This window comes from Malus sylvestris, chromosome 5, assembly GCF_916048215.2.
Source record: "Malus sylvestris chromosome 5, drMalSylv7.2, whole genome shotgun sequence".
In the NCBI taxonomy this organism is placed as follows: domain Eukaryota; kingdom Viridiplantae; phylum Streptophyta; class Magnoliopsida; order Rosales; family Rosaceae; genus Malus; species Malus sylvestris.
Window position 1 is genome coordinate 31,048,886 of NC_062264.1, and position 25,209 is coordinate 31,074,094.

General features: G+C 39.2%; 3 protein-coding genes and 1 pseudogene across 9 annotated transcripts; 1 reads left to right on the forward strand and 3 right to left on the reverse strand.

Annotated features, from left to right (window-relative positions):
• Nucleotides 1–5,706: 5,706 nt before the first annotated feature.
• Nucleotides 5,707–25,086, reverse strand: LOC126621180 (uncharacterized). 4 transcript variants are annotated; one of them, XR_007622819.1, is made up of 8 exons: nucleotides 24,222–25,080; nucleotides 17,639–17,791; nucleotides 8,407–8,454; nucleotides 8,037–8,144; nucleotides 7,756–7,894; nucleotides 7,000–7,638; nucleotides 6,217–6,874; nucleotides 5,707–6,120 (listed from the first exon to the last, which is right to left on the reverse strand). XR_007622819.1 is itself a non-coding variant. In XM_050289587.1 (2 exons), the coding sequence occupies exons 1-2, from the start codon at nucleotides 25,058–25,060 to the stop codon at nucleotides 9,259–9,261; spliced, it is 900 nt and encodes a 299-aa protein (XP_050145544.1). In that variant the 5' UTR covers nucleotides 25,061–25,086; the 3' UTR covers nucleotides 9,180–9,258. The 4 variants fall into 4 exon arrangements, 2 of the variants coding, with proteins under 2 accessions (XP_050145544.1, XP_050145545.1); XR_007622820.1 differs by lacking the exon at nucleotides 8,407–8,454 and having other exon boundaries at nucleotides 17,590–17,791; XM_050289587.1 differs by lacking the exons at nucleotides 5,707–6,120; nucleotides 6,217–6,874; nucleotides 7,000–7,638; ... (2 more) ...; nucleotides 8,407–8,454; nucleotides 17,639–17,791 and adding an exon at nucleotides 9,180–9,319 and having other exon boundaries at nucleotides 24,222–25,086.
• Nucleotides 5,974–8,456, reverse strand: LOC126622778 (uncharacterized). The gene is made up of 8 exons (XM_050291499.1): nucleotides 8,407–8,456; nucleotides 8,267–8,291; nucleotides 7,978–8,144; nucleotides 7,756–7,894; nucleotides 7,570–7,638; nucleotides 6,740–6,924; nucleotides 6,217–6,364; nucleotides 5,974–6,120 (listed from the first exon to the last, which is right to left on the reverse strand). Exons 1-8 carry the CDS (start codon nucleotides 8,454–8,456, stop codon nucleotides 5,974–5,976), a joined length of 930 nt encoding a protein of 309 aa, XP_050147456.1.
• LOC126621179 (MDIS1-interacting receptor like kinase 2-like) lies at nucleotides 12,004–14,948 on the forward strand. 4 transcript variants are annotated; one of them, XM_050289586.1, is made up of 4 exons: nucleotides 12,004–13,175; nucleotides 13,256–14,100; nucleotides 14,209–14,311; nucleotides 14,410–14,530. In XM_050289586.1, the coding sequence occupies exons 1-4, from the start codon at nucleotides 12,068–12,070 to the stop codon at nucleotides 14,418–14,420; spliced, it is 2,067 nt and encodes a 688-aa protein (XP_050145543.1). In that variant the 5' UTR covers nucleotides 12,004–12,067; the 3' UTR covers nucleotides 14,421–14,530. The 4 variants fall into 4 exon arrangements, with proteins under 4 accessions (XP_050145543.1, XP_050145542.1, XP_050145541.1 ...); XM_050289584.1 differs by having other exon boundaries at nucleotides 12,006–13,175; nucleotides 14,390–14,948; XM_050289585.1 differs by having other exon boundaries at nucleotides 12,005–13,175; nucleotides 13,256–14,311; nucleotides 14,410–14,556.
• LOC126621181 (retinoblastoma-related protein-like) lies at nucleotides 15,287–17,235 on the reverse strand (annotated as a pseudogene).
• Nucleotides 25,087–25,209: the final 123 nt, after the last annotated feature.

Consider the following 25,209-nt stretch of genomic DNA (forward strand, 5'->3'; position numbering starts at 1 on the left):
GAACGGAATGCCAAGGTGATGCTGCGGAGGCAGATTATGTCGAAATGGTCCTACAACGCCTCACGGATGAGGTTTTGATGCCCTTAGACAATGCCTTCTATGATCCCAGAAATGATCCGCCAGTAGAAGAAGAAGAGGATAGAAGCCGTGTGGTTCACAAGTATTTGGAGGAGGTGAAATCTGGCAAGACGAAGATCGTGGCAGATGCTTTGCTGCCACACGAGATCATATGCTATATACATCACTGGAATGTTGGGGAAGTGGCTGAGCTTCAGTGGATAGCAATGGTGGAGGACTTCAAAAAGCAAGGCAAGATGAACAACTGCTTGCCTGAATGTGACATCATCAACTTGACATTAAAGGACGAGGTCCCCATTGCTTTGGGACTTTTGGTGTCTGAATTGAGTGAAGTATTGGAATAAGTCAATATTTAGGAAAAAATAATGTAAATATTTTGTAATTATTAAAGTCATGTTTTAGGAAGGATATTGTGTCCTTTATTTTGTTTCCTTTTGTAACAAGGATTGTATGTACCTTTTATTCAGAATTATGGAATACAGAAAAGTAATCCCGTAAAATTCTATTTGGTATCAGAGCCAAGGCACCCTAGTTTTTTTCCGCTGTGCTCAGTCAACTGTTTTTTCTGCAATTCTCGCAGAAATCAGTCACTGTGTGTGTGTGATATTGTTGCGTGTGCAGCAGTGTGTGTGTTGTTGCCGTGTGTGCAGCCGTGTGTGAATGGTATTGCTGCGCTTGTGGTTTTAACAGTGTACAATTGTTGTGCAATTGTTAGCATACAATTGCTTTGCACCAATTGTCAAAGTACCTTTTCCTTTATCACGTGGGTAGTATACAATTTGGCTTGTTGTCCAGTTTGTTGCAGTGAGTATAACTATAATTCTTGTGCCGACTTGAATTGTTGTCCAGTATCGTGCCTTTGTTCCTATGCGTGTTAGTACTAGTATTTCAGATTGTGTCTGCAAGTTCTGCAATTTTCTTTTTTTGAAAAAAAAGAAAAAAAGATTTGTGGGTTCTTGTTGGTGCTTGTAATGTGTGGATTGTTCTCTTGTACCATGGGCTACAGTTTGTGCTAGTGATTTTTGTCCGTGGATCAGCGTGTCTACAGCTGCAATTGTGTAGTTTGTTGTGTATAAGTATTGTGCGTACTTGTTGTTTTGTGCAGTGTGTAAAGATTGTTGTGCAGTTGTTATTACAATGACCAATACACGGTTGGATTTTAGATTCCGGTGCAACGGATCATATGACGCATGATAGAACTTTGTTTCAATCCAAGAAAGATTCTCATAGAAAGTGTGTGGCAACTGCCAATGGTACTACTGCTGCCGTTGTTGAAGCGGGAACAGTGTCTCTTACACCCTCTCTTCCGTTACATAATTGTTTATTGGTTTCGTCATTGTCCTATCACTTATTGTCTGTACCTCAAGTCACTGAACAATTGAATTGTGTTGTAGTAATGTATCTTTCATTTTGCTTGCTTCATGATATTCAGACAAAGGAGATCATTGGGCGTGGCACTAAGAGAGATGGGCTATATTATGTGGATGACGTGGTTCCTGGAAGAGCTCATTTGGTTCATTCGTCACGTAATAGTAATCTACAGAATGTATTGTTATTGCATTGTCGTTTGGGGCATGCATCGTTTGGTTATTTGAAACATATAGTACCTGATTTGTTCAGTGGTATTGAAGACTCAGAATTGAAATGTGAAGTATGTATTTTAGCCAAAAGTCATCGTGCTTCATTCCCTCCAAGTATGAATAGAAGACCTTTTTCATTTGCACTAGTACACTCTGATGTGTGGGGGCCTTCCCCTATTAGTTCTACTTTGGGAATTAGGTGGTTTGTTACTTTCGTGGATGATTGCACTCGGATGACGTGGTTGTACATGTTGAAAAATAAAAGTGAGGTTTGTGATGTGTTTCGTCTGTTTCAACAGATGGTTAAAAATCAGTATTCCACTGATATTAAAGTTTTGCGTTCTGACAATGGTGGAGAGTACATAGCTTCTGAGTTATCCCGGTTTGTACAAGATCGTGGAATTATTCATCAAACTACCTGTCTGCATACTCCACAACAAAATGGGCTTGCTGAGAGAAAGAATCGTCATATCTTGGAAACTGCTCGTGCCTTGCTTATTGGTGTGTCCGTGCCTAAACGTTTTTGGCCTGAAGCCGTTACCTATGATGTGTATGTGATCAACCGTATATTATCTCGGGTTGTAGAATCCTGTACCCTTCTTCAAGTATTGACGGAACATGTTCCTATAGTATCCACTAATACCCTTACTTCTCGTGTGTTTGGATGTGTAGCATATGTTCATATTCACAAGATTCATCGTAGAAAATTGGATCTATGTGCCCTTCGGTGCGTTTTTGTTGGGTTTGCCTCTCAACAGAAAGGGTATAAGTGTTATCATCCTAAAACTCGACATATGTATGTGACTATGGATGTTACTTTTTCAGAATCAGAGTATTTTTATTCTTCGATCCCATCACCTTCAGATCACCAGAGTGGTGATCAAGTTGATCTTGGGTGGTTAAAGGTACCAGATGATGTGATATGTAGTTCAGGGGAAGCATGTGTTGACGACAAAGATGAAAATGGGACACCAAATTCTCGGCAAGAAACTGTAGAGAATGATATAGGCATTCAGCTGCTACCTGCCGAGACAAGTGCAGGCTTTAGGCAAGGTCATACTGAGGAAGCTATAACAGTCCAGCAGCCTACTGCCGAACCAAGTACTTTAGGGGAAAAAGTGCCACCTGCAGAACCCATATCACCCTTTCTCTCTAGCTCGATAGTGCCACCCAATGTGTTTACTTTGAATATCCCTGAGGTAAGTACTACAGATGCTCATGTAACTAATCCAAATAATGATGTAAGTATGTATAAGTTGCCGCCAAGGCAAAATCGTGGTGTTCCTCCTAAAGGAAAAGTAAAGTATCTAATATCAAATTATGTGTCATGCAAGAACCTTGCACCGGAACGCCAAGCCTGGGTAAATAATGTGGAAGCAATTCAAGCACCAACCCAAGTTGAGGAGGCCTTGAAGGATCCTAAATGGGCTGCTGCAATGGATGAAGAAATGATGGCACTACACAAGAATGATACATGGAAGGTAACGGAACTACCTAAAGGCAAGAAACCGGTTGGGTGTAGATGGGTCTTTACAATCAAGTATAAGGCAGACGAATCTGTAGATAGGTATAAAGCAAGGTTAGTAGCAAAGGGTTATACTCAAACTTATGGTGTTGATTATCAGGAAACTTTTTCTCCAGTAGCGAAGATGAATACAGTACGAGTTCTGATATCTTTAGCTGCAAATTTGAATTGGCCACTGAAACAGTTTGATATAAAAAATGCTTTTCTTCATGGGCACTTGGAAGAAGAGGTATATATGGATTTTCTTCCGGGGTACAATGCCGGAGGGAAAACCGGAGTATGTCGGTTGCGAAAGTCACTTTACGGACTTAAGCAATCACCTCGTGCATGGTTTGGTAGATTTACTCAAGTTATGAGGAGGATTGGGTATTCTCAAAGTCACTCGGATCATACATTATTTGTGAAGCGGAGAAGTGGTAAAGTGACAACCTTATTAATTATGTGGATGACATGATAATAACGGGTGATGATTCTGAATAGATGATGAAGTTAGAACAAAACCTTACAGCTGAGTTCGAGATGAAGAATTTGGGAGATTTGAAATTTTTTCTTGGCGTGGAAGTCGCTCGGTCATCTAGATGTATTTTCTTGTCTCAGCGTAAATATGTTCTGGATTTATTAAAAGAAACAGGCATCCTGGGATGTAAACCTGTGGACACTCCCATCGTAAAGAAACATTATTTGGGGATTTATCCAAATCAGGAACCAGTTGACAGAGGTAGTTATCAAAGACTAGTGGGGAGACTAATTTACTTGTCTCACACTCGTCCGGATATTGCCTATGCCGTAAGTGTGGTAAATCAATTTATGCACTCACCTAGTGTGGATCATATGGCGGCGGTAATGAGAATCTTGGCATATTTGAAGTCTGCCCCAGGTAAAGGAATTTTGTATGAATGTCATGGACATATGAGGATTGAGGGATTTACTGATGCTGATTGGGCAGGTGATGTGACTGATAGAAGGTCTACATCTGGGTATTTTACATTTGTTGGAGGTAATTTGGTTACATGGCGGAGCAAGAAGCAGAATGTGGTATCACGGTCTTCTGCCGAAGCTGAGTATATGGGTATGGCACATGGTGTGTGTGAGATTCTTTGGCTACGAAAATTGCTTTGGAGTCTTGGTTTTAAACAGAAGGAGGCAATGAAGTTGTATTGTGATAATAAGTCTGCTAGAGAAATTGTTGAGAATCCAATACAACATGATAGAACTAAGCGTGTTGAGATTGATAGACATTTTATCAAAGAAAAGCTGGAGAAGATGATTGTGTCAATACCGTTTGTGAACTCAGAGGAACAACTTGCGGATATTCTTACCCATGTCGTGTGTAGTAGGAGGTTCGATGACTCACTTGTCAAGTTGGGCATGAGTAATATCTATGCTCCAACTTGAGGGGGAGTATTGGAATAAGTCAATATTTAGGAAAAAAGGAATGTAAATATTTTGTAATTATTAGAGTCATGTTTTAGGAAAGATATTGTGTGGTTTATTTTGTTTCCTTTTGTAACAAGGATTGTATGTACCTTTTATTCAGAATTATGGAATACAGAAAAGGAATCCCTCTATTTGAAGAACCATGGAAAGGGAGAGTGGTCAGTCACGGTTCTTGCCCTGAGATGCATTTGATATCAGGCAAGGACGTTAGGCACAGGTGCGAATTTGTTAGGAGGTTATTGAATTTGAAGCCGTATCGTGATTTTGACAGCCTGTTTGATTTGATTTTGGAAGTGGCTGTGAATGAGAATTTGAAGCCGGAGCAAATGGTTCGGAAGGTTTTTGTGTTCAGTCACCGAGACTATGATTTGATTTGATTGGTGATGAATATTATACTAGCAACACGAGGAAGACTGAGTATGAGGCCATAAAGAAAAAATTTGAGGATAAAGGCTACGGGGATGTGGTGCCACATATTGTGTTTTGGACTTTGTCGGAATACCAGCCGACCAAGCCGGCAAGGCCTTGTACGCAACCAGGGTTGACGATATTGAGTGGCTTCTCCGGCGACTTGCTTAAGATGTTTTTGGACATTGGTGGCGATATTATCCCGGACTTTGTCATGGAAGCAGCCATCTCCGGCAAAGAGTATCAGAGTCTGACCGTAGTGGACTGATATGAAGGGCTTCTCAAGTGGTTGTGTTCTGATTTTATCCTGATTTCGCTTACTAGCTATATGTTATTTGATCTTTGATTATTTATATTTTTTGTTTGTAGGAATAGGGAAATGTTTTGAGGGTTTTGGCTAAACAGTTGTGAAAAACTAGTTGTCAGTGATTAGGAAATGTAGTTTATTTTGAGCATGACAAATCCGGCCTAATGTTGCAAACATATCCAAAAACAAAGGCATGTTAGACTTTTCTTCTTTTTTAATTTTTGGAAATTAAAGGCGATGTTAGATTGCTCTATAATTTCTAACGTACGGTTTGTTTGACTGGTTCCTTTGGTTCCCAAAATATGTAACAAAACTAATGTCACAACGCTTGAATAACGAGACAACAGAATTAGGGCCCTCTTCAGTAAAAATTGTAGCATGAATTTTCTTTTTCCATTAACAATCCATTAAATTGTACTGTCTACGTTTATGAAAATCAAGTTACAATTTCTCAAGTTCTAAATGCTTCATTGTACAATGACTCCGAGTTGAAACTCGAAGATTTCTATGTCATAGATTCTGTAGCTGTTTTGAATCACAAGGCACAAGTAAGTTCAAAATATGGGGTGGATTTGCTTCTGTTTCTGTTGGCGATGGCCTGCGAATTAACTTTTCTAGTAACGGCAACCTTTCTCAGATCATTTCTCTTCATCCTCAGAGCCTGATTTTGCAAAAACTGCTTCAGGCTGGGTTTGCGCATAGACTGGTGCAATGTACTTAGGCTCTTTTGCTGCAACATCTGCATACTTGAGTATGGCTTCTCTTGGATCTTCGTCCATCCACGTCTGAGATGGGACTCAAAGGATCAGTATATATATTTTCTACAGTTACATTAAATCCGGGAACTAAAGATAAATATTTTTATGGGGGAAAAACATTACCTTCATGAGGTACTGGGTCAATAAGCTTCCTTTACTTGCGCCAACTCTTCCACCAAAACCTGGTCCCATCATGGGGAGTTCGGGCTTATGGGCTTTCAGTGGGTCTTTCAGTGCTTTCTCTCGCTCACGCTTACGGCTTGGCTGATCTCTGAATACGGTAGAGCATGAGGGTTGTGAATCACTGGTTTTGCCTCAAAATCATCAATAGACTTTTTCCTGGGGGCACGCGCAACACAAACGAGGGCTCCTCTTTCACTAAGAGCAGCTCCAGCAGGAGCTCGTGCTCGAGGGACAGGCTGCGGAACAAGGCTTGATTGCCCGAGGGAGGAAGCCTAGCGTTGGCTGGCGAGACAGCCCGAGCAGGCCCAAGCACCAGGCCCGTCGATTCGTGCCGGCCCGAGTGCCCAAAGGTAGTCTGACGTGGGCTGACGTCAGGGCGACAGCGACGTCAGCCACGTGGTGGACGGGACTTCCCTTTCTCTCCCTCAACCTTCATGGTTCTTGAACGACGTCGTCGTCTCACGGTGTATGGGCGGCGGCGACTGCGACGACTCTCCCCAATGCCTCTGCCTCGTGACCACCACCGCCTTGCCGAATTGAGCAAGTGCTCCAGAACCCACCAACTTGCCGGAGTTTGCTCCGAGGAGGGGACCAAAAACTGGGTAAGGTTTCAGAGAAATTGCAGGGGGTTAAACCTCTGGTTTCGAACTGGAAAAACACCACAAATCTTGTCCCATACAACATTAAGGCATAATGAAACAAGATTTTCATAGAGAACCTCACCTATGTTCGAGTTTCAGATCTTGAAGCTCTTGGTTTCAATGGCGGTTTACATTGTGATGGTTCGATGACGCATGCAACGGTATAGCTAGGATCCTTTAGTCCCAGAGATTAAGGTTTCATGGTTTTGGAGTTTGATTTGTTTAATTTTTGAAGAGGAAAGTGGGTGAGAGCTCTTGGAGCTCTAGAGAGAGTGAGAGTGTCGAGAGTTTAGAGAGAGAGAGAGAGAGAGAGAGGAACTTCAGAATAAATGGAGAGAAGTGAGAAAGATGAGTGCAAAGAGAGGGAGTGACGTGAGCAAGTTGCAAAAAATGTTATTATTTTATTTACTTATTGCCAGGGCTATTCAAGTGTAGGGGTGGAGATGCAAAAGGCAGTTACTGTTCACTAAGGATAGTTACTGTTCATTGGTTGGATTAAACAGTGAATAGCCTAGGGGGAGGGTTCCCACGATGGAACTGCTCTAAGTGTTGGATCATATAACACATGAATTCCTCCTTGGCTTTTATCTCCTGATGTTGCAAAGATTTAAAAAACACAGGCGTGTAAGATTTTTCATTTTTTTTAAAAAACACAGGCATAGTTGTTTGGGAGATCCTCAAACGCCTTAAGAGGATCCTTCATCTGACGCAAATCCCAAACCTGGTACACATTATGGAATTAGTAGGGAAATACACAACAGACAGAATAAATCTCGACGAAGCACATCTTAGACCGGTAATAAATAGCAGTATACTCTTTAGACACGAAATTCATTACCTTCAATGTACCATCAAGGTTTCTTGACAGTAAAATTCTCCCATCCACAGAAAATTTAAGCCCGGTAATATCGTCTGAATGACTATTCTGAACGTGTATATCTGGCCTACTTCCCCCATCCAGGCTTAAGGTTCCATACCTGTCAGAATGATACATGTAATGTGAGAAGGAGCTGATGCAAACAGCGAACAACATAAATCTATCTATCCAACCAATGCAAACTTCCATTTGTGAGCTAATTCACTACTGTGGTTATTGAAGTAAGAGATTCCAGCCAATACCTGTATAGAACCATGTCCTATACCACCAGCAATGCGTTTTCCGTCGCGATCCCAAGCACAGGTGGTGACCGGAACTCTTCCAGGCCTAGCAAGTTTTGACTTGATTACCTATTCATTGATATATAACATAATTTAGTCTTAACACATCAAGTTCAGTAATATGCATTCTCAATAACAAGAAGCAAAACAAAGTCTCAACATTAGAAATCAATCTAACATTACATACAAACAATGTTTGATTCGTAATCCAATTCACTATTACATAAAGCAATTCCAAATTCAACAATGAACAAAAATCAACTCTCTAGTGCCATAGTTATGCATGGCAAACGAAGCATTGCTTTTAAGCAAATCGAAAACAATATCGAACCTGTTTCTGAGTTTTGAAGTCATTGACACCCCAAATACGCAGCGATCCATCCTCGGACGAAGTCAAAATTGTTGTGCTAGGATAGCACCAAACCAATTGGAACCAACTCAAGCTAACCCACATGAAATATATCAAATGGAATGCAAGAACAAAATATAAAAGACACCAAGATTTTAACGAGGTTCCTCAACAGTTAGTGTAACTGGAGTACGTCCTCGGAGTAGTAGGAGCTCACCCAATAATCCACTATTAACCAAATGGGAGTTTACAAAGTGTTGGCAAGCTGACAACCCAAAACCTCAATACAATCAATAACTCTCACACACCAAAGAAACAAATAAAGAAGGAAATATTGTGAATAATTTCCTCTCTATACGAAGCTTAAAACTAATACAACAAATACAACTTTAATGGATGATTACTAACCAAAGAGAAAATCACCTTCTTCTTCTCTTCAAAGTGAGGCTATGGCACTTCTTTCTCTTCTTTGCTGCTGCCTTTATTTTTCTGCTACTCTCTCTTCTCACTCGGCTCTTGGCAAATAAATGGCAAAAGAAAAAAGGAATCAACCTTCCCTTATTCCACAAACACAATCATGATGTATCATGCTCCCTACTTTGCCTTTTACTCAAACCCCAAAGCCACTCACGTAGCATTCAAATGGGAAACCAAAAAAAAAAAGGCCAAAGAAAAGAATCCCAAGCAAACATCATCATTGTCTACCCTTTTTGTTTATTTTATTAGTCGAAAGTTGACCACTTGGCCACTAATTCAATAAATATCGTGTCCTTACTTTTCGGATTCCACTCTCCACAAGTCAATCCCGAAATGTGGCCCTTGGTGTTCTTGAGATCACGAATATACATGTCCCCTTTGACAAACTCCCCAGAGTAAGTCCATCACGATCATAAATCTGCAAAATCCGCACGAAATCGAAAAGGGTATAAGCAATGAAAATTGCCTATCATACACCAACCCCAATTACACAAAGGGGGTATGTTATCCACACACTCTTTTTACTTCTCACACATCCTTTTAAATCTCGGGCATCGGATTGGATGAATTGTAGAAGATCAAATGATGAAAAATAACAACAGGTGGTGAAAAGTAAAAAGAGGTGTGTGATAGCTCACCCCATACACAAAACCCAAATCAAATAATGCAAAACAATAACTGGAAGATGAATTACCATACTCTTTTCATCCTTGAGTTATTCTCCGAGCATCTGCTTTATCAATGCTTCCCTGCCTTCTTTTGTCCAGGCTGAAGCAATTGTGTTGCCGACCTTCTCCCACATTCCACCATCACGCAGGTAGACTTTTCCAAACACGTGAATTACCATCGTCTCAAGCTATGTTGTATTTTCACAACACTCACTTTGAAAAAGTATATTCTATAGCTTTGTTCTATTTCGTATGAAAAATTAGTGAATGGTTTGTTGTTTTTAGGTTTTTTTTTTTTAATGGATTTTTTGTATAATCAATTTATTGTTTTAACTTGACAAGCGTAACTCATACCTTTGCAACCTGTCCTACATTGGCATCAAGTTTGATATTCATTTCTGTATTGCAGCTTCAGATTATTCTAGAGCCATAGTTATGGAAGGAAAAAGGATTTTCCGCCTATGACACCCAAGAAAGGTAGTAGTCTTCTCTTTCTTTGTTAATTTATTAAGAAATGATTTCCTAAGCATTCTTCTTTTAACTTATTAATTTGAAGTGTAGGAAGGTTGTTGATTATCTCATTGACCCTGCCCTTTGTTGCTAGCACAAGTGGTGGAGATCCCTAATCACTTTATGTAAATAATGTCTTTGTCCATATTTCACACTGAGTTGTTAATGAGATTGTTCTTTAACTAGACTATTGTTTCCCGAAATCTGTTTTTATGTCGTTGCCATGCATTGAGCTATCTCATGAATCTTATGTTTTCAGTAATTCTTTTGTGTTGCCATGTGATCTTCAAACAGATGCACCTGCATTCTTTTCCAGATTTATGGAACATAGAGAAAAGTTCCAGGTTTTCCTTTTTCTTTGTTAACAAAGATAATTGTTGCTTATTGTTTTCCTTGGCTATCCTACTTTTAGTGTTGGTTGTGGGAAAATTCCCAAATTACTGCTTAGGATATTAGAATAGGCATCCTGATTCTCATTTTTTCTTTCATAAATATCTATTCGATTGGAAAATAGTCCAGTGTTTTCCTTACCTACTCATTGTTCATAGACTAACCCGAGTGTTTTAAGAGTCGGTACTTTCTATGACTTTTTGTGAAGTGAGCAGATCAAGCTCCACTCTCAACTTGATCAGTCTTCAATCTACCAGTTACTTTAATGTCCTGTCTTCTAATTTGTATTTGTTCAGGATTTCAAAATTAATGTCTGATTTCTACCATTTTCATTATTGTTCTATTATTTTAAGCTACAGATGAAGTGTTAAGTGTTATACATGTTAGGTAGAATTAATAAGTGAATTAGGTCCTCTTGGGAATTCAGGGGATAATTCTATGGGTGTTAACTTGGTTTTTAGTTTGATTGTTTAGCTATAACATAAAATCTCAATACTTCCATTCACAATATTAGAATGCATTGATCTAAACAAGAAACTATTAAATCACTGAAAAAAATCCTCTCTAGCTGGTATAAAACCAGATTCTTTTCCACCAGAAAAAGACTATGTAACCATAATTTATCCTTTTTTTATAGTATAAACCTGTTGATGTGTAAATTAATTGCATGTATTTTAATATTTCATATTTTTTTTTCTTGCCTAGGTTGCTTTCTTGACAATCAAGAGTACTGGACGGAAACTTTAGGTGCTTCAGTGAACTTTGATTTTTTCCCTTGCCTAGGTTGCTTTTTTGATATATATATATATATATATATATTTTTTTTTTTTTTTTATGTAGAGACAAAAGTTCCATGATTGTTTGTATGTGGACTGTATTGATTAAATCTTTTGTTTGTTAAAATCTTCTAACATTTTTAATGTGAATAATGTATAATTTTTCTTACAATTTTTAATCTCGCAGCAACGCGTGGAGTGTCAATTTCTAGTTGACAACTAGACTCCGATTGGAGATCATGGAAGGCAAGATTGGACCTGTAAATACATTATCGGAGAAATCCAACTGGAGAATGCTGCTCAGATTGGACAAGGACTGTGGCAGCTCCCCACTAAGAAAATTGGAAGCCAGGAACAAGTACGTGAGGCCGGTACAATGACCAAGCTCAGAAGGGATTGAAGAGTTTAAGGAATTCATTCCAAGATCAAGGGACTGAAGCTCCTTGAGTTAACCTATAGTAGTTGGAATATTTCCTTCAAATAAATGGTAAATGTTGCATTCCTCTAAAAAAAAAAATATTGTCTGGCCTTCCCGCGGCCCCATCTATTTGCGTAGACTGAACAAAGTTCAAAGATGTCTTATTTTTGAAAAATTCTTAGGTGGACGGCTAAAGGATATGGCACGCAAAATGATTGGTCACATCAAGTCATTTTAGCAGAGTTTAAGTCTAGCAGCGTGTGGCTTAAGGCATGGAAACGTGTCCCATGCAAACACGACAAACAAAAAGATAAGAACATCTATAAGAGTGCAGCAGATGTTCTGATGATTGATTTTCAAATAAAGCAAGCAGCGGCAGCAGCAAGTGAACCGAGTTGATCATCATGCAACTCAAAACCACGACATTTCACTATATACTCCTGCTGCTGTCCGCATTGCCACTGATCAAAACGACATCAACATCTCCAGAAAAACAAGCAGAATCACTCATCAAATGGAAGGACGACTTGTCTTCATCATCATGGCCACCTTCGCTGCTCAATTCATGGTCCCTCACCAACCTCAACAGCCTCTGCAACTGGACTGCCATTGCCTGCACCAAAACCAATACAGTCTCCAAAATAGACCTCTCCAATATGCAAATTACTGGAACACTGGCTCTTTTCGACTTTTCCCTATTTCCAAATCTCACCCACTTCAACCTGAGTGGCAACTATTTCCGAGGGCCTATACCATCCGCCATTGGAAATCTCTCCAGACTCACAACTTTGGATTTGAGTGGCAACAAGTTTATTGAAGAGAGTCAAAACCAATTCTCTGGCCCAATTCCACCCTCTATAGGCCAACTCAGGGAGCTCCAGTACCTTGATCTTTCAGCCAACTCCTTAAACTCTTCTATCCCTTCTGAGCTTGGTCTTTGTACAAACCTCACCCACTTGTCCCTGTCTTCCAATAACCTCAACGGGGAACTGCCTCTGTCCTTGTCCAATCTGAAAAGCCTCGTTCAATTGGATTTACATAATAATCGATTTATTGGTCAAATCCTTCCTTCTTTGGTCTCCAATTGGACGGAATTGGTCTCTTTGAACCTTCAACAAAATAACTTTGGCGGAACCATTTCAGCAGAAATTGGGCTGTTGACACAATTGCAGTATCTACGCCTTTATTCTAACGAATTCAGCGGAGAGATTCCTCAGAGTCTAGGCAATTTATCTAAGCTTCATGTACTCTATTTGTTCGATAACCACTTGACAGGAGAGATTCCTCAGAGTCTAGGCAAATTGACTCAGCTTCAGCTACTCGATTTGTCCAATAACCACTTGACAGGAGAGATTCCTCAGAGTCTAGGCAAATTGACTCAGCTTCTGGGACTCTATTTGAAGCATAACCATTTGACAGGAGAGATTCCTCAGAGTCTAGGCAATTTATCTGGCCTTTGGCGACTCTATTTGTCTGCTAACAACTTCACAGGAGTGATCCCACGGATTTCAGGTATGTTGGACCTCAAGCTTCTTTCATTGTCTAATAATAATTTGACAGGGTAATACCAACTCATCTTTTTCTCGCCGCAGGCTTAACAGGTTTGTTCGACTTGGATCTCAGTAGCAATTCACTATCGGGTGCAATACCATCAGAATTGCGCATGCTCACAAGATTACAGTATTTCAATGCCTCACACAATAATCTCTCAGGCGAAATCCCATCAGCATTAGATCACATGTTTACTCTAAGCAGCTATGACTTTTCATATAACAAATTGACAGGGCCACTCCCAACTAGTGGCATTTTCAATAATGCGCCAAAAAGTGCTTTTGTTGGTAACCATGGCTTGCGGAGTCATGCAGAGGGACCAACTGAAAGTAAATCCTCCAGTACAAAGTCCAAAAGTGCTAACAAGAATATGGTATCTGTTTTCCTTTTTTCCTTTTTAGGTTTCGCAACGGTTGCAATTGCCATTGCTTTCTTTCTTATGTTTCACAAGAGGTCCAAAATCCGGCCTCAGGTAATCAAAACTTCTCAAAACTTTGAGGATTATGAGTCAATGATATTGCAAGAAGAAGTGAAATTCACATTTCGGGAAGTTGTCAAGGCCATGGACGACTTTCATGAGAAACACTACATTGGGAGAGGCGGATTTGGAAGAGTATACAAGGCAGAGCTCGAATCAGGTCAAGTTGTTGCAGTGAAGAGGCTTAACACGAATGACTCTAATGACATTCCAGCAATTAATCTCCAAAGTTTTGAGAATGAAATCCGAACTTTGACAACTATACGGCATCGCAACATCATAAGGCTATACGGCTTCTCTTCAAGGAGGGGTTGCATATTCTTGCTTTACGAATACTTACAGAGAGGCAGCCTCGGAAAAGCATTGTATGGGGTAGAAGGGGCTACTGAACTTGGGTGGCCAACAAGGGTAAAAATTCTGGAAGGACTTGCTCATGCACTTTCTTACCTGCACCATGACTGCTCACCACCAATTGTTCATTGTGATGTAACTGTCAATAATGTATTGCTCGAGCAGGATTTCGAACCCCGACTCTCAGATTTTGGAACAGCAAGATTGTTGAGTATTGATTCATCCAACTGGACCAACATTGTTGGTTCGCTAGGATACATGGCGCCAGGTAATGTAAAATTTTAATGTTGCACAATTTTGTACCATCTTTTGTAGAGTTGACAAATTTTCTTCTCTTTATACGCAGAGCTTGCATATATTATGCAGGTGACCGATAAGTGTGATGTTTATAGCTTCGGAGTGGTGGCACTAGAAGTCATGATGGGAAGGCACCCCAGGGATATGCTAGAGTCCCAACTGTTAGAATCATCAACGTCAATGAATGAAAATGCAGAGTTGCTTTTGAAAGATGTGTTAGATCAAAGACTAGAGCCTCCAGCCAATGAATTGGCGAAGGCAGTGGTGCTTGTAATGAGTATAGCATTGGCTTGTATACGGACGCGTCCTGGATTGCGTCCGACAATGCATTTTGTGTCACAGAAACTATCAGCTCAGAGTCTTCCTTGCCTTCCCGAGCCATTTGGTATGCTTACCATCAAGAAGCTATCAGCCCTATAAAACTAGGAGAAATATGTAGCTCCAACTTCAGATTAGAATTCTTGCTACGAGCAGTCTATCAAATAAGGAGATGTTGGGGAATTTTATTTTATTATTTTTATTTTTACTGTTTACAACGAACTCCATAACATGTATTTGAAATCTACACCGCCCTAATTACTAGTGTGTTGCAAATTGTGTGGTTGAAAGATATAGTGTTCAGCTCCGTGAAATTCGTACTTGCATAAATAACCAGTTACACACAAATATTATGTCGAGATACTTAATTATTTGGTTCAATTTTGCCATTCGTTATAATAATTGATATTGTGTTCTAGTAATCTCTGTTAAATATTTACATACGTGAATTTTAGGGACCATACTAGCAAAAATGCCCAAGCTCTGCTGCGGGTTTTGAAATCGTAACCCACAATTTAATAAACCCAGAAATCAATCAGAGAAAACTTCAAGTAGAATTAAAATGAGTTCTCAATCAGAGAGAAATTTGCATTTGGTTCAAATACGTAAGACAAACTGAGAAGCAAAATGAACAAAAAAAAATAGAATCTATTCCAATTTGATTATCCGTTCAGGTTCAAAAAGACGAAACAGAGAACATTTTTAAGCATCCAAACATCAATTAAACTAAACAATTAAAAGTAATAAGTTCATTGAAGACATAGATAACATATTTGGTTCTTTGTACCCAAAATGGAAAACATTGCTTTCCTGTATGCTCTGAAGTTTGCATAAGTGCTGGAAATTTGCAATATACAAAGAGAGAATCTCATAATAAAACACATTTAAAGGAAAAGTAATAGGAAAAGAAAATAGTGGTTTTACCTATAATCCATGTGAGGAGTAGTCACAATTGACAACCCAGGAGCTCTGTAAATCATTAAAAACCGATAAATAACCTGACCTTTATATCCATTCAACCAAGGCCACATACTCTTACTTAACCAAACTAAGCCTTTATAGTAATGTTATTACCTGGTCCAATTTGGAGGAGTAATTCTTCCTGATCCAAGAAACGGTCTGAAATACATCTTCACTGTCAGAACGCAAATCACAATGAATTCAGTTTTCTCATTTGCCTGAATAAGATAATACAAAACCAAGGTTAGGAAGCATAACACAGGAGCAGAAAACTCTAAAATTTAGTTTTCTCATTCCCCTCCACTACAGCCGCACCATCAACACTTCCACAATCTGGGTTTAATTAAATTACTGAAATTAATCAGTTCATTAGTTTTCTCATTTAAACCATCGTGGCATGGATAAATGCAAACACATTCCAAAATTTATTCCCAACTTCTGAAATTAATCAATAAGATTGTGAATTTGATCCAAATTAAAAAGAAAAGGAAACGAATTGTTTAAAATTTGTATCTTTATCGTTAAGCACTGAACCCCTTTCCTGTTGAATCAATCATATAAGGGGGCGAGAGAAGATAGAACTGAACCCAAAAGGTGAAAGCCTTCACTAACAAAGATACATATTTGTTAAATATGTACAATTATAGCTCTCTACTCTTAAACAGCTCTGCTCAACCTCATTCCAGCTGCAAGTTATTTGATCTTAAGCATTTTGCTTTTCCCTTATATAATAAATTGTGTAGATGTCTGTTGAACAAACAATGTTCCATGTATGTTATTTTTTCCCCGAATGACTGCAACCATGGTGATGTTATTGTTTTGCACTTGATGTTATGATATTTTGATTCGCTAACATGTTGGCATCTATAGAAACCAAATTACCTGTAAGGAAAAGAAATAGCAATGTTACCTTGCCCCATCTTTTGAGTCACATAACTCGAGTTGATGACTGCCATATGCAAAGAAGAGAAGATACATGTTATCACCCATAAATAAACGGTATAAACCACAATAAACAACATAAGCTGGAAGGGACAACATTGGATAAGTAAAAGTACCTCACCTGCCATCTCAAGGGCCTAATGGGGTTGTCACTTGTCAGAGAAAATCCCGGCAAAAGGATATCACCTCAGACCTTATTTCAACATAACATTATTAACATGACTATAGAATGGAGAAATAACAATACGTACTGTTCCCTTGCCAATAGCTGACGCATTTGATATTAACATATCTTGGTTTCTTTGAACAGATTTGCAACTTACTTGTAAGAGTTCTCGTCCAATGACAAATACCTTCTGTAATCAGAACCAATAGATCCACAGAAACTAAAATCAAGAAACGACAATATAAACAAAAAAGAAATTCAAAATGTAAATAGAAGTACAAGTTTATAAACTAAACTTCACAAACAAAATGACACTTACAATAAGAAAGAACAAAAAGATAAATTCGATCACAATCGAAAGGGGGCAAAAAGCGCCAACCTTGCACAAATCAGTAAATCGATCTTGGAGAAGACCAGAATCGCAGCTCTCGGAATTTGAATTGTTGGAAGCTGAACTTCAGGCTTAGCATCTTCCATCTTCACCATAGCAGGTAGACTCATCTAGACCCTAGCTGAACCAAACCAAAATCAAGATTACAAAAGTTAATTCCAACGGTTAATTTCTATATAACCATACCTCAAAAGTTAAAACAAAACAAAATTGAAGGGTTTTACATGGATTTGCCAATGCAAGAATTTGAATTTCCAAAAACCCACTACTGTAAAAACCCCAAAATCCCGAGATTTATACCCAAAAAAAGAAAGAAAATTTCCAAAACCCAGAACTCAAATTCTCATTGTACGTTTCCCAACTGCTGTAATTGATCTCTTCAGTTACTCGATCTAAATTTCGCTCCAAAAATCAATAAATTTACTTTGCAAACGAAAGATTGCTTTTAAGCAAATTGAAAACAATATCGAACCTGTTTCTGAGTTTTGAAGTCATTTGACATCCAAAATACGCAGCGATCTATCCTCGGACGAAGTCAAAATCGTGTCTTTACTTTTCGGATTCCACTCTCCACAAGTCAATCCCGAAATGTGGCCCTTGGTATTCTTGAGATCACGAATATACATGTCCCCTTTGACAAACTCCCCCAGAGTAAGTCCATCACGATCATAAATCTGCAAAATCCGCACGAAATCGAAAAGGGTATAAGCAACGTAAATTGCCTATCATACACCAACCCCAATTACACAAAGGGGTATGTATCCACACACTCCTTTTACTTCTCACGCAGCCTTCTAAATCTCGGCTGACGGATTAGATGAATTGAAGAAGATCAAATGATAAAAAATAACAACAGATGGTGAGAAGTGAGAAGTAAAAAGAGATGTGTGGATAGTTCACCCCATACACACAACCCAAATCAAATAATGCAAAACAATAACTGGAAGATGAATTGTAAGGATTGAGTGTAAGTTCTATTTGAGAGCAAACACTTTGTGATTTGTACAAAGTCTTTTGGGACGATAAGGAGATTAACTTTATCACATGTGGCAGACTTATAAGGAGTTGTATTACTTAGGTATACAAGTCAGAAACATTCTTAGATAAACTAGAACTCTTCTAGCTGATTTATGCACAAGTAATCTTCGGTGATAAAGTTCATCTTTGATAGGGTTTACTTAATGGGAGGACTCCTAATCAAAGACCATCACCTATAGTATATAACTGAGGTCCCTGTGCTCTCACTAAATACCTGCAAGTATACAGAAATCCTCAAGCCCCATTGAGTGAGCCTTGCTTCCGGACAGTGCAGAGACACAGAAGAGCCTCAGTTCTTTACCCTATTTCTGAGACGATGTCTTCCTCAGGTTAGTGGTTAGATTGGTATATGAGTCAGTCGTTATATATGTATATAAACTAAAGAATTAACTTACATTTGGTATCAGAGCCCTCACATATCATCTGACCCTATGTGAAAGGCATCAAGAAATTTCATTTTGTCTTGCAGGTTATGGAACTGGAACTGTATCATCAAGGAAAAATATATACAACACGTTCAAGGACGACTAAAGTTATCCTTGATCATAAGGATATTATTTTTTTCAATCGATACATGTACCAGTGATGGTGCTTAAAATTCAAGACATGATTATTGATCATCTAAAGATGATTTTTCTTTCATGCTTCGAATTTGAGCAGCATATCATTTTATATATATATATTTGAATCAAATTAATATTGTCAAACCACAAAGGCTTGTGATTTTAATTACATAAATTCGAATGTTGACTATAAAAGTGATATGATTAAAGAAAGTTTTCACATATTCATCAATCTAAAGATGTTGAAGATGTGATTTATGGTTTGGGGTTAAAGATTAATACTCTTTACATCATGAACGTTTCCTTTTCAGTGAATCCCAGCTCTTTGAATCTCAATACAGTTGAGCCTCTTACTGGTGTCAACTACAGGAAGTGGAAACAAGATCTCGAAATCGTTTTGGGAGTTATGGACTGGGATTTGGCACTGAGAACTGAAGAACCTCCGGCACTCACTGATGACAGCACTGCAAATCAGAAATCCAAGTATGAAAAATGGCACAAATCCAACAGAATTGCCCTATTGATCATCAAAAGGAGCATGACAGATGTGGTGAGAGGTGGCTTTCCTGATGAAGCAAATGCAAAAGATTTTTTGAAGTCCATTGAGGCAAAGTATAGGGAATCACCAAAAACTGAGACAGGTAATCTCATGAATGCTCTCACTACCATGAGATATGATGGGGTTCAAAGTGTGCGAGAATACATATTGAAAATGGTGGACGTTGCTGGAAAACTCAGTGCACTCGAGGTACCAATTTCTGATACTTTTCTGGTACATGTCATTATGAATTCTCTGCCTGAAAGTTATACACAACTCAAAGTTTATTATAATGGTCTACGTGAGAAATGGGATGTGAATGAATTGATAGCTATTTGTGTGAGTGAAGAAGAAAGGATGAAGAAAGAAAGGTTTGAGAAAGAGAGAATTGAGTCTGTGAACCTTGTCCAAAGTGTCACTAGGGCCACTAAATCTCATGTTCCCGATACTGCCAAAAAGGATTCTACCAAGTCAGTTCCCTCTCCTAAAAGAAACTTCAAGCTTAATAAACTTTCAGTTTTCAAGTGCTATTTTTGCAAAAAGGCAGGCCACATGAAGAAAAACTGTCCCAAATATAAGGCTTGGCTTGCCAAACAAGAAGCAAAGAAAGGTAAAAATGTTTTTGCTTGTTTTGAATCAAATTTAATTAACATACCTAGCACTGAATGGTGGCTTGACTCGGGCTCTTCTATACATGTTACAACTTCATTACAGGACTTCACAACAAGGAGAACACCAAATAAGGATGAAGTCAAAGTTTCGGTTGGCAATGGAAGAAGAGTTGAAGTCAAAGCCCTAGGAAGTGTTAGACTAAAGCTAGAATTTGGTTTTTATTTAGAGTTAGATAACGTTGTTTATGTGCCTTCCATGAAAAGGAAGTTGATTTCTATTTCAAAGCTAGTGTTATTGGGTTTTTATTTTACTATTAATAAAAGGGGCTTTAACGTTTTTTATGAATCTTCTCAAGTAGGACATGGTTTCATGAGTGATGGTATGTTTCAACTTAAATTAAATCAAACTGAATATGTTTTCAACGTACAAGATGATAAAATCAAAACTCAACAGTCTTCAATATTATGGCATAAGAGACTCGGCCATATTTCTAAACAAAGAATGGAGCTGCTTGTCAAAAACGAAATTCTACCTCCATTAAACTTCAATGACTTTGAATTTTGTGTGGATTGCATTAAAGGGAAAATGACAAACACTAGAAAGGAAGGCTCAACTAGGAGTAAGCAACCCTTAGAGATCATTCACACGGACATTTGTGGTCCTTTTCCCACACAAACCTTAGAAGGAAACAAATATTTCATTACTTATATTGATGATTTCTCAAGATTTTGCTTCATTTATTTGATTTCAGAAAAGTCTAAAGCACTTGAAACTTTTAAAATTTATAAAAGTGAAGTCGAAAATCAATTGGAAAGGAACATTAAGGTTGTAAGATCTGATAGGGGAGGGGAGTACTATGGTAGATATACTGAAATTGGTAGAAATCCTGGACCTTTTGCGTTATTTCTGCAAGAACATGGAATTGTAGCCCAATATACCACACCAGGTACTCCGGAGCAAAACGGAGTAGCCGAGAGGAGGAATAGAACTCTCATGGACATGGTAAGGAGCATGATTTGTAGAACTAATCTGCCAAGTTGTTTGTGGGGAGAAGCAGTGAAAACTGCAAATTATATATTAAATAGGGTACCTTCTAAATCTGTGGAAGGGACACCTTTCGAACTATGGACAGGCAGAAAACCGAGTTTAAACCACTTGCATGTATGGGGCTGTAGAGCAGAGGCAAAGATATATAATCCAGGCTACAAGAAACTTGATTCAAAGACTGTCAGTTGTCGTTTTATTGGATATGATGAAAGGTCGAAGGGTTTTAGATTTTATTGCCCTAACCAAAATACAAGAATTGTCGAAACTGGAAAAGCAGTTTTCATGGAGTCTGATGCAAGCGTCGATTCTGGGACAAGGGTTGAAGGGTTTGTATTTGAAGAAGAAATAAACAATCAAGAAGCAGCAGTTGAAGACGTTGATCGTAACACAGCGATTATGGCACCGATAGTTGTAGTAACCGAGATAATGGGAAGCAATGATTCTGATGAACCAAGTCACGAGATAGAGGTTGCACATGACATCGAACTGCACGATAACATTGTTGTACAAGACGTGTTTGAAGAGGTTGTGACAGAAAATCAACAACAACAACACCATGCACATGAAGACAACATCACGGTTGCGGGTGCTGCAAATATAAGAAGGTCATCTAGGGTTAGAAAACCTACAACCCTAAATGATTTCGTATATTTGACACAGGTTGACACTGATCTTTCAGAGTTTAATGATCCGATGAGTTACAAAGAAGCAATTGCAGGACCAGATGCTGATAAATGGATAGAAGCCATGAAGAGTGAACTGAGTTCGATGGCAAACAATCAAGTGTGGGATCTAGTGGAACAGGCAGAAGGATCAAAACCCATAGGATGCAAATGGGTTTTCAAAACAAAAAAGGATTCAAACGGAAACATAGAAAGGCACAAAGCCAGGCTTGTTGCGAAAGGCTTCACGCAAAAGGAGGGTGTAGACTACAAAGAAACATTCAGCCCCGTGTCGACAAAGGATGCGTTTAGGGTTATTATGTCTATGGTGGCTCATTTTGATTTGATTTTACATCAAATGGATGTAAAAACGGCGTTCTTGAATGGGGACCTGGAAGAATGCATTTACATGCGTCAACCAGAAGGTTTCAAGGAGGGAGAAGGAAGAAACCTAGTGTGCAAACTCAACAAATCCATATATGGATTGAAGCAAGCATCACGGCAGTGGTACTTGAAATTTCATAGAATTGTGAAAGAACATGGCTTCACCGAGAATCCTTCAGACAATTGCATTTATCTGAAGTTCAGTGGTAGCAACTTTATCATCCTAGTTCTTTATGTGGATGATATATTACTTGCCACGAATTCTCACAGTTTGTTGGATGATACAAAAACCTTTTTGCAGAAGCATTTTGAAATGAAAGACATGGGAGAAGCGACATATGTTTTGGGCATTGAGATCAAAAGGGATAGAAGGAGAGGTTTGCTAGGCTTGTCACAGAAAGCATACATAGAGAAAATGTTAAGAAGGTTTAATATGTCTTCGTGTGGAACTACTGAGATGCCTATATCGAAGGGTGATAAATTGAGTAAGCAGCAGTGTCCACAAACAGACTTAGAGAGGAAGGCTATGGACGACAAACCATACGCCTCCCTGGTGGGAAGTTTAATGTATGCACAGGTGTGCACAAGGCCTGACTTGGCTTTCACCATTTCCGTGCTTGGGAGGTTTCAATCCAATGCAGGTGAAGCTCACTGGAATGCTGCCAAAAGAGTTTTGAGATACCTTCAGAGAACCAAGGACCATATGTTGGTGTATAAAAGAACCGAGAGTTTGGTTTTGGAAGGGTATAGTGATTCTGATTTTGCCGGTTGTCCAGATGATATGAAGTCAACTACAGGTTATGTTTTCTTAATGGCATGTGGTGCGGTTTCTTGGAAGTCTGTCAAACAAGGAACTGTGGCAGCGTCAACAATGGTTGCAGAGTATTTATCAGTCTGTGAAACAGTGAATCAAGCTGTTTGGTTGAAGAATTTCATAGTTGGGCTTCAAGTAGTGGACTCTATATCGAGACCTATACAGATTTTCTGTGATAATAATGCAGCCATATTCTTTACTAAAAATAATAAGAGATCTAATGCAACAAGGAATTTGGATATAAAATATCTCATTGCTCGAGAGAAGGTGATGGCCGGTTTAGTTAAGGTTGATTATTTGGAGACTGGATCCATGATCGCTGATCCGTTAAATAAAGCAGTTCCCACCATCGTTTTCAAGAAGCATGTCACTAGCATGGGAGTCTTGGCTGGTTTTGATGCAGCGAATTAGTGGGAGCTATGCAACAGGTTTCAACTTTTTTGCTAGTTTTCATTCAATAGCAATTTATGTTATGGAGGATAAGTTTGAGTATTAACAATGAAGTTTTCTTAGCTAATAAAGAATAAAGCTGAAAGGTTGTTCAAGTTTCCTTAAAGGGTTCAGTTTTTTTTAGCTATGATAATGCATGAATATTTTGCATGCTGTTTATGATTTTTATTCATTATACAGTGTCGGACAACCTGAGGGCTTTATATAGAAGCACATGGATCATTTTGATTCTGAAAGGGACCAAATGTTAGACATAATTAATACATGCTCGGTTGTGTCTTGCATGCTATATATCTTGTTGGAATCTTATGTGTTGATAAGCTTTACTGCAAGTAATTATGGGGACGGTACTCTTCAGTGTAATGAGTGTGTTGCCCTATAATTCTCATGAATGCTTAACAATGACGAAGACTGGAAAACTAAGAAGTGTCGAAAGTTAATCTCATGGCCAATTCAGATCCTTCCCAACTCCAGTATGATTATACAACTTTACAAAGTATTTGCTCTAGTGGGAGAATGTAAGTTCTATTTGAGAGCAAACACTTTGTGATTTGTACAAAGTCTTTTGGGACGATAAGGAGATTAACTTTATCACATGTGGCAGACTTATAAGGAGTTGTATTACTTAGGTATACAAGTCAGAAACATTCTTAGATAAACTAGAACTCTTCTAGCTGATTTATGCACAAGTAATCTTCGGTGATAAAGTTCATCTTTGATAGGGTTTACTTAATGGGAGGACTCCTAATCAAAGACCATCACCTATAGTATATAACTGAGGTCCCTGTGCTCTCACTAAATACCTGCAAGTATACAGAAATCCTCAAGCCCCATTGAGTGAGCCTTGCTTCCGGACAGTGCAGAGACACAGAAGAGCCTCAGTTCTTTACCCTATTTCTGAGACGATGTCTTCCTCAGGTTAGTGGTTAGATTGGTATATGAGTCAGTCGTTATATATGTATATAAACTAAAGAATTAACTTACATTGAGCACTACCTTTGCCGTAGCTGAGCCCGTAACACAGAGAAACCGATCCGCTGTGGGACTCCAGCTGATGGTTCGAACTTGGTGGCCTTCCGATGGCTCGAGCTGCCGGAAAGACTGCAACTTGAATCCATTCCCTGGAAATCGTACATCCGCACGGAGTAGTCGTAGCTGCCGGAAACAACTCGAGACCCAGTGTGATCGACGGCGAGGGCAGAAACGACTTTTGTGTGGCCCTTGAGAACAATCTTATTGCTCAGCGGAATCCGAAACCTGTTCTCGAAATTCGCCTCCGAATCGGAATCGGAATCGTAGTCGTCCCTACTGGACCCCGCCGGCGGCCTCGGTGGGCCAATCATATCACGCTCGTCGTAATCGTCGTCGCCAAGATTGGACTGCGGCGGCGGAGGGGGTGGTCCAACCATGGCTTCGCCATCGTCGTTCTCGTTAGAGACGGGGTCAGGGTTAAGGTTTTTGTGGGTGCAGAGGGAGCTGAGCCAGGTTTGGGAGAAGGGGGAAAGAGAAGGGAGGCCATTCGTTTTGACAGCGTCGGAGGAAGGTTTTCCCGGAGGTTTGTTGGTGACGGAACGGCGAGTCGTGTTATGAATGGCTTCGAGAGAGGTTTGAGACTTGGATTGCTTCCCGAATGAGAGAGGAAACGCAGCTCTAATTCCGTCGTATATCTCCGCCTCGTCGTCCGCCACTGGACTTTGTCTCTGTCTCTCTTTACTGCATTGTTCTTCTTCTTCTTCTTCTTCTTCTTCAGCTTCTTTTCGTCGTCGATGGCTGAAACTTCGACGTTTTTCTGGTGTTTTCCGACGAAGACTTATGCGTCCAGGCTCCACAGCCATTAACCGGGAGAAATAGCTGGTGGGCTAGCTCAATTTTTGTGTTTCTCGGACTGAGCCCAAATTCTAAAGCCCAATGTACTTTGGTACCCAATCCCTAAAATTTAACATTACAACATAATTTCAAAAGGTAATGTTACGGACACTAAATT

Excerpts from the sequence above, each read along its gene's own strand:
- LOC126622778 (XM_050291499.1), bottom strand. The coding sequence starts at position 8,456 with ATGGATCGCTGCGTATTTGGGGTGTCAATGACTTCAAAACTCAGAAAC. Across the intron at positions 8,292-8,406 it reads ACTTCAAAACTCAGAAACAG|TGAATTGGATTACGAATCAA; the intron begins GTTCGATATTGT and ends TTTATGTAATAG. Across the intron at positions 6,365-6,739 it reads GTCGCCGCCGCCCATACACC|AGATCAGCCAAGCCGTAAGC; the intron begins GTGAGACGACGA and ends TACCGTATTCAG.
- LOC126621179 (XM_050289583.1), top strand. The coding sequence starts at position 12,068 with ATGCAACTCAAAACCACGACATTTCACTATATACTCCTGCTGCTGTCC. Across the intron at positions 13,176-13,255 it reads AGTGATCCCACGGATTTCAG|GCTTAACAGGTTTGTTCGAC; the intron begins GTATGTTGGACC and ends TTCTCGCCGCAG. Across the intron at positions 14,312-14,389 it reads GCTAGGATACATGGCGCCAG|AGCTTGCATATATTATGCAG; the intron begins GTAATGTAAAAT and ends CTTTATACGCAG.
- LOC126621180 (XM_050289587.1), bottom strand. The coding sequence starts at position 25,060 with ATGGCTGTGGAGCCTGGACGCATAAGTCTTCGTCGGAAAACACCAGAA. Across the intron at positions 9,320-24,221 it reads CGGGCTCAGCTACGGCAAAG|ATTTATGATCGTGATGGACT; the intron begins GTAGTGCTCAAT and ends CGGATTTTGCAG.